Below are 7,810 nucleotides of genomic sequence, written 5' to 3' on the forward strand. Positions count from 1 at the left end.
CCCTGCCATTGGCCAGGATGGTCCGCATTGGCCTGACGCCATACTTTTGCGGTCTTGACGAGCTCGCGCCCAGCCAGCGACCCCCTCCCGCCCCTCCCCCCAAAAACTACCAGCAACTACCATCCTGCAGACCAGTGCGTAGAGGAGGCGGCTACCTGCGGGCCTGTAGCAAGGGCAACTGGCTGCTGGGGACGGAGCACTGGGCAGAAAAAAACCTCGAAGCAGCACTTTGAATTTGCTCAGAATTTTATTAGGATTACCAGGGTTAACAGGGAACGAGGTGGGGACTTCTGGGGGAGGGGGAACAGGAATACCGCAATGGCGAAGCGGCCTTGCATAGACACCGAGGCGGGCTAGCGGGCACAGCTGGGAAAGGTGAGGGAAAGAGAGAGACTTGGGAGAACAGGGTGGCAGCAGAGCCCCCCCAAGGCCACAGCGGCCCTCCCCGCTTCGGGATCAAGGGTGTCCACTCCATACAGCACGAGGAGGGGGATAGAGGGGCCCTGACCAAGGCATCACAATAAATACATAGCAGCACACAGAAGCCTGCGGGGGAGGAGGGCCAAAGGGGGGAATCCCCCATTCCCTCCTCCCAAAATAAGAACTCTGCAATTTACTAAACCATAAAAATAAACTTTAAACCCGTGTACGAAGTCGGTCACCCCCCAGAAGTGCAATGTGGGGCCTCAAGGCCCTAGCTGAGGGGGTGGGCAAATAGGGTAGAGGGAGAGGAATACAGAGGCAGCCCCCTCAAGGGCAAGGGTGAGATGTTTGTTTATCCCGTTTTGCCCCTCTTCCCCCCACTGGCCCAAGCATTTTGGACCTGAAGCACCTCCTCCATGTCTGAATCTTCAGAGTCTTCTTCAATTCCCTCTTCCTCCTCGCTTCCTTCCTCATCATCGCTGTCCTCACCAGCTTGCTCGCTGCCTACACAGGGGAGAGAGAAGCACGGACCGGGAAATGGAGGAGGATTAGATAGGCAGGTAGATGTCTCTCTTAACCGAACAGAGCCCATTAACCACGGCTGTTGGGGGACCTGGGACCACTTGCCAAGCACCTCTGCTTGGAACAAGCAGGGGTGGTGGTGGGTGGGTGGGTGTGCGTGAGGGAGAGTGGAAGGGAAGCACTGGAAGGTAGGGTGGGCTCCCTGCCTCTGTCCTATCAAAAAATTGATATTTACATCTGAAAGTAGCTTTTGGAGATCCCCCTGTATGTTATCAATGTGTGCCTCTTCCTGTGCTCTGACTTCAGCTGAATAAACGTATTCATCCCAAAGCAGCTCTCTTGCTCCTTCTCCCCAGCCTGATCTAAACAGGCCCAAGTCTGTCTTCTTCAATCCAATTCCCCATCTGCACTAAGGCTGGGCAGATAGCTCTGCCTCTCCTCTGAAAAAAGAGACGCCATCCAGTGGGAGGAGATGGGGCCAGCAACTCCCTCAGCTTGCCTACTCTCCCAGAAAATGTCTAGGTTGAATCTATTTATTTAATGCCTCCTGTCTTGTTCCCTTTGCCCCTACCCTCAATTGAAGTTTTCCAGGGACCCCATGGCCAAAACCTCCAGGAGTGATTGGTCCTCCTGCTTCCTTCCACCTCCCCCAGAGGCCCACCTTATGTCTAATAAGCCCTTCCAACTCCGTGTTTCTCCCTCCATTCCACCAATCTCACCACCATGCAGTCTCCCATCCCAGGAAATGGCACCTCCTTACGCCCATCATCCAGGCCAGAACCAAACCTGGGAGTCACCTTTAACACCGCCTTTCCCCCTCAAACCTACATGCATTTCCCAAAATGCATTCTTTGGTGAGCAGTGAACAATGGCTTCTGTGGTCAGGAAGTTTGGGAAATGCTGTGTTCCACAAAGTTTAAATAGGTTTCTTACAGCAGGACTTCTCAGAACCTTTAAGGTACTAATGTACATGTGACTCTACATGAAGATATTACTGTATGCAGTATTTCCCCAACATATTTGACTACTGAACCTTTTTGTGAGAAGCACCTTTCAGAGCTGATAAAGGGTCCTCAGTTTGGGAAACCATGCCCAACATGCCATACATTTTCACCCTTCCAGGTCCTTGTTCATGTGATCACTTCCAGTGAGAATAAACCATAATTCTCCTTAAGATGAATTCAGCTTCCAATTTAAATGTCACTTCCTTTCTCTAGTTCTCCCCTTCCCCACTCTTGAGGTAGAATTAGCTGCTTCCTCCTCTGGGGTCACAGAGCACAATGGTCACTTCACCCCCCAACTCCCCCAAACAGGCCTGAGAGTTCCCAGAAGGTCAGGGCTGGGTACAAGCTGTACTGAATTGCAACGTGTTTGCTACTTTCCCCTCTCTGTGTGAACCAGTACTTAATGTTCTACCCACTCTCTCCTATCTCCGCCCTCCTCTTTGTCTTTTGCTGTTACAATTTACCCATCACCTAGAACTGAAATTTGTTTCTTTGGTTTTGTTACATTTGTTAAATGTTCCCTGGTCTTGCTTTGTTTTAAAAGTTGCACAGAATGTATTTTTTTTCTTTTCTCTACAAGAGCAGACTGTTCTCATGCCTTGATACCCTGATCCTGGTCCGCTTTTCTCTGAGAGAAGATAAAAGGGGGAAGACAAGAGGGAATTCTAGCTCACCTTCCTCACTGCCCTCCTCTTCCTCTTCCTCCACTGATGAGTCTTCGAAGATGTTTTCTACCTCATCCTCATAGTCATCCAGATTGTTCTTATCCTGATTCTTGTCAGAGTCTTCAAAATCATTCTCGTACTCATCAATGACTCTGTCATCATCATCGCTACCTTCATTGTCACCTTCATTGCCATCATCATCACTACCTTCATTGTCACCTTCGTTGCCATCATTATCTTCATCATCACTGGCCTCGTTGTCTCCTTCATTGTCACTGTCGCTGCTGTCCTGGTTGTTGCCGTGGCTGCCATCTTTAGGGTTCTTGTCATCACCACTGGGGTTCTCCTTGTCATCAGTGTTGTCTTCAGGGTTGTCGTTTTCATCGGCACTCTCATTGTTGTCAGTGGTCTCATTGTCATCAGGGCTCTCAATGTCGGTGGTCTCATTGTGGTCTGGGCTCTCACTGTCACAGAGGCTCTCGCTGATGTCAGTTATCTCATTGTCAGTGGTCTCGAAGCAGTCGGTGGTCTCCATGAAGTCAGAGATCTTGATGTCATGAATGGTATCATTGTCGGTGATAACATCACTGTCTGAGGTCTCACCAATAATGTCTTCCATTATGTGATAGTCATCAAAGTCTTCCATGATCACCACCTCACATTCATCCCTGTTTTTACTGTGGAAAAGCCTGGGGTTGAATATAGGGTTGGTGGGAGGTAGTGTACTCAAGACAGACACTGAAAGGTGGTAAGCAACTGGGGAGGCAGTAAGCTATAAGGGCTCCCAGGGATGAAACTGGGGCAGGGGGGGGAGTCCCATTTCTTCCCCTGACTGTGTAACCTCAGGCCAATCACACCCCATTTGGGGGCTTTTGTTCCTACTTATAAAACACATTAGACAGAATTATCTCAAAGGTCCCTTTTGGCTCTAGAAATCCTTTGTGACACTAACAAACCACCTCTCAGCCTCGAACCCCCCATCACCTTTCTTCCTTTTCTTGCTTCTTTCTGTTTGCCCTGTAGCCCCCTTCTCCCATCATGTAGTAGCGCAGAGGGTTAACCCACAGGTCATTCTTGATAATCTGTTGAAAGAGAAGGGAGAAGGGAGAACAGAACTATAAGTGTAAGCCCCAGAGCTTACTCCCAATGCCTCAGGCACCCAGAGGCAAACCTAGCAAGGCCTTTTCTGGTAATGCCGGGCGAGGCCCCACCTCAGCAATCCTGTTGGCCTCTGGGAGGCTGTGGTTTGAGAACCAGCTGAAGAAGCTGTGGTTGGTATCCTGGATCCTGTGCCTTTGGGCCTGGGGTTCCTGGCCCCGGTGCCAGCGAATTGGGGTGGAGTGAGACACCAGCCGACCTGGGGGTAAAGAAGGCTATGGAGAGGGCACTGGACAAGAGTAGGTGGGGGGCATGGATTTCCCCTGGGACTGCCTCTTACCTGAGCGGTTGCACTGGAACTCCTTGACAATCACCATGTTTGTGAAGTAGGGGTTTGTCTGGAAGTACAGCTTCATTTTGTAGCCCATGGAGATATGTCTGAGATCCTGTACCTGCTCAGGGTGGGGGTAATGATGGAATCTCCACCACTCAGTGGCCCCTTCCCTCCCAGCCCCCCTCACCTCCAAGGACCAGATTTCTTGCCCGGTCTAGTAAAAAGTCTCTTTGGCCTGACCTGCAGATTGGTCAAGTAGCGGAAAATGTCTTCATCACGTTGGTTGATCAAGATTGAAATTTTGGGGTGGTTGAAGAACTGATGGAGGGAGCAGTTTAGGTCAAGGAGTGACTGTTCATTAAGAGGAGGGAGGGAAGGCCAGGCAGGACAGGCCAGGAAGGCCAGGCCAGGCAGGGCAGAGCAAAAGAGAGGCTGGAGCAGAATTCCTTCTGTGTTTATGTGATGTGTGTACAACAAGTGGGTCATGGGACATGACCTGTACTTTAATTTCCATGACACTATGTGGTAAAAGCCTGTGTTTATGCTATGTTAAACTTCTGGTAGTTGGTCTTGCCATGGTTTGTATTTGCTGTGTTTCTGGGTGCTGAGGGTCTTTGTTCGTGTGATGTGCCTCTGGGTGCTGAGGGCTTGTGTTCCTAAGATATTGTGTATTTGGGGGGCTGAAGGACCATGTCCAAGTGATGCTGTATCTGGTTGCTGAGGGCCTGTAGTCACACGTTGTATATTTGGGTGTTATGTGCCTGTGTCTACATGTTATGCGATCATGAATACTTTGTATGAGAGTGCCAAGGGTCTGTATCCATGTAACTTTGTTAGGATGTTAAACCTATATGTTCCTAACATGTTGCATGTCTGTATGTATGTCCCCAAGATGAGGTTATCACCAGTAGTGAATGGGATTTTTCTTACTCTCCTCTTTTCTTCATTTAACTCCTTCATCTCCATTCCTAGGCACTCTTTCCCCTGACCCCTCAGGGGATCCAGCCCCTTTCTAGCCCCCGTCTCTCCAGCTATGATTAAGGTCTCCCTAGTATCTAGGCAAAGACCTAGGCTTGCAGAAGCATGTGTGAGTTAGGCACCCTTTCTGGGTAATTTCTCTGCTATGTGCCCTTCTCCTCCCTCTTCACTGTCTGAGTCAGTTTATGTACTGTGTTCCCCTCCCCTCATTTCACCATCTTTGGTCCAATTTTTCTGCTGTGTGCCCCTCTACCACCCTACCCCTTTCACCGTCTGTGATCCATGTTTTCGTTATGCTCTTCTTCTTCCCCTTTCCCATCTGTGGTCCAGTTTTTATGTTGTGTGCCACCCTCCCCCTTTCACCATTTCTAGTCCAGCGTCTCTGATGTTTTGTCCCCTTCCTTCCATCCCTCCTCCACCAAACCTAACCCTTCAATAGAGGCCCGCCCCCACACCCTTTCACCCTGTCCCTGCCCCCACCTCCCCCCTTTCTGTCATGGGCTCCTGGCCCATGAGTATAGATGACAAGGATACTGCTTTGACCCAGAAACCTGGGATATGCTGGATGATGAGGTCTCTGTGCTCCAGGAAAGGTCTTCGCATCTGGATGAACTTGCGCTTGAGACGGAGGAAGGCCTTGCCTGCCTTGATGTTCACCGCCTCCAGGTCCAGCTGAATGTTTTCCAGTGCCTGCAGGATGCACTCTATCTTCTCTGCATTCATCTCTTTGCTTTCCTTCTTCACCTTCCTCTGCTTCCTCCTCCTCCTCCTCCTTCTCCTCTTCTTCCTCACACTTTCCTTTTCATCCTCCTCGTCATCTTCCACTATGATGATGGTCTCTTGCTTCCCCTGGGGACCAGCTAACATCTGGTACCCCCACCCACCTGCGCTACAGGTTTCTAGGGCCTTCTCTCCAACAAAGCTGCTGGGCTCCGTAACCTGAATGTCGATTTCCAGGCTTCCCCCTGAAGCCTCCGAAGGAGAGAGTGTTTCCAGGCTCTCCATGGGAGGGGGCGCCCCCCCGTACTCGGAATCGATCACAGGCTCCCAGTCGGGACCCCCAGAACCCAGGGTGAAGTATGCGCGGACGCCCCCCTCCTCCAGAATGACATAGGGCGGCGGCGGGGGCAGAGCGGGGCCCAGTCCCACCCCCCTCATGTCAGCCAGCACCTGTGCCGCCTCGGTTTCCTCCCGGAGCCTCGGTCGCTGCTCCGGTGGAGGCAGGGGCAGTCGCAGGAGCGGCGGCGGCGGCGGCGGCGGTGGCGGCGGCGGCAGGTCATCCTGAGGGGGCTCCGAGCTGCTCAGGCGGCGGGCCTTGGCCGGAGGCCCCTCATCGGGTCGATCCATGGTGACCGCGCTCACACCGCTCAGAGAACCGCGCTAGCCCTTTCGCTCTCAGCCAGACCGCCGCTGCTTCTCACACCTGAAGCGGAGCAGCTGTGCCCAGCGCGACCAGCTCGGCTCACAGCCTCGCTCTCGTGTTCCCTCCCACAGCGCCTGCCCCGCTCCCTCCGCGCCAAGCGCCCAGGCCCCGCCCCCGCCCTGGCGTCAGGGTCCCGTTCTGCCTTACCATTGGCTGCCGGCCGCCGCGGCGGCCCTTGCTCTCCCTCGACCTCTGCTGGCTCTCACGCAATCGGCTTGCCAACACCCCACCTCATCACTTTCCCATTGGCTCCCCTTGGGCTCGCCAATCATCAGGCTGACTCCTCCCTCCCCCTCCCCCAGGCGACCAGAGGGAAACTGCGGGGCAATTGGCTGTGAGGAAAGCTGAGGGGAGGAAGCCCTCTTTCAACATTTTATCCAATGGGAAAAGTACCAGTGGTTCTGAAGACACACACGGACACACAGGCGCGCACGCGTGTGTCTCTCTCCCTCCCTCCCTCCCTCTCTCTCTCTCTCTCACAGGCGCGCACGCGTCTCTCTCTCTCTCTCTCTTTCTCACAGGCGCGCACGCGTGTCTCTCTCTCTCTCTCTCTCTCTCACACACACACACACACACACACACACACACACACACACGCAGGCGCTGAGCATGACATGCTCAAATCAAATTGGACAGCCTCGCTGTCGTTCTCCCCTCCCCCCTCTCCTCTCCTCCCCTCCCCTCTCCTCTCCTCCCCTCCCTTCAGCAACTACGCACTTCTTAAATCTGCCTCTGCCCCGGCCCCTGTACCTATCCCTGTCCCCGGGTTTTGCCCCGCTGCAAACTCTGATGTGGCCCCTAGGGGCTCGGGTTGCCCTGAACGAGACTGGAATTTAGAAACCTAGGGTCTTTGGTTTGGGGCCAGGTTTTGACGTGGCATTTTCCATCTCTGCAAAATGGCTCTAGAAATAATAATCAGGCAAAAAAAATAAATTCCTATGCGTCATTAAAATGATGTGATTCAGTTCATCTGCTAGATTTTTCTAGGACTTCCTCTTCATCTACTCGATTATTCTCCTTTCCTCTCCGTTTCCCCAGTGTATGCTGTTTTTAATTTATTTGAGATTATTTTTTGGCCAGGTGGACGGTCTCAGGTGAGGCATGGTGGTGGGGTTCTGGCTTTGGTCTGGAATTCAAATCATGGATCTATTTCTATCTTTGTAACCCTCACCAAATCACTGCCTCTCTCTGAGCTTCAGATTCCTCTCCTCTAAATAAGGTATCTCTAAAGAGAAGTGTAGGAAACTGCCATTGCAGTCTTGTTGTGATAGCAGAGAACTGGAGGTAAACTAGAGACCTATCACCAGGGGAATGGATAAGAAAAATGTGATATATGTGTATACGATGGACCACTAGAATGAAT

General features: G+C 52.1%; 1 protein-coding gene across 2 annotated transcripts; it reads right to left on the bottom strand.

Moving 5' to 3' along the window:
* Positions 1-228: 228 nt before the first annotated feature.
* TSPYL2 (TSPY like 2) lies at positions 229-6,525 on the bottom strand. 2 transcript variants are annotated; one of them, XM_019668160.1, is made up of 7 exons: positions 5,559-6,525; positions 4,287-4,364; positions 4,053-4,164; positions 3,826-3,971; positions 3,599-3,696; positions 2,624-3,303; positions 229-927 (listed from the first exon to the last, which is right to left on the bottom strand). In XM_019668160.1, exons 1-7 carry the CDS (start codon positions 6,369-6,371, stop codon positions 776-778), a joined length of 2,079 nt encoding a protein of 692 aa, XP_019523705.1. In that variant the 5' UTR covers positions 6,372-6,525; the 3' UTR covers positions 229-775. The 2 variants fall into 2 exon arrangements, with proteins under 2 accessions (XP_019523705.1, XP_019523706.1); XM_019668161.1 differs by having other exon boundaries at positions 2,624-3,291; positions 5,559-6,523.
* Positions 6,526-7,810: the final 1,285 nt, after the last annotated feature.

The sequence above is a fragment of the Hipposideros armiger genome, unplaced genomic scaffold (assembly GCF_001890085.2).
Source record: "Hipposideros armiger isolate ML-2016 unplaced genomic scaffold, ASM189008v1 scaffold_518, whole genome shotgun sequence".
In the NCBI taxonomy this organism is placed as follows: domain Eukaryota; kingdom Metazoa; phylum Chordata; class Mammalia; order Chiroptera; family Hipposideridae; genus Hipposideros; species Hipposideros armiger.

Excerpts from the sequence above, each read along its gene's own strand:
- TSPYL2 (XM_019668160.1), bottom strand. The coding sequence starts at position 6,371 with ATGGATCGACCCGATGAGGGGCCTCCGGCCAAGGCCCGCCGCCTGAGC. Across the intron at positions 4,365-5,558 it reads CAGGTTTCTGGGTCAAAGCA|TTCTTCAACCACCCCAAAAT; the intron begins GTATCCTTGTCA and ends TCCCTCCATCAG. Across the intron at positions 4,165-4,286 it reads GCTACTTGACCAATCTGCAG|GTACAGGATCTCAGACATAT; the intron begins GTCAGGCCAAAG and ends CACCCTGAGCAG.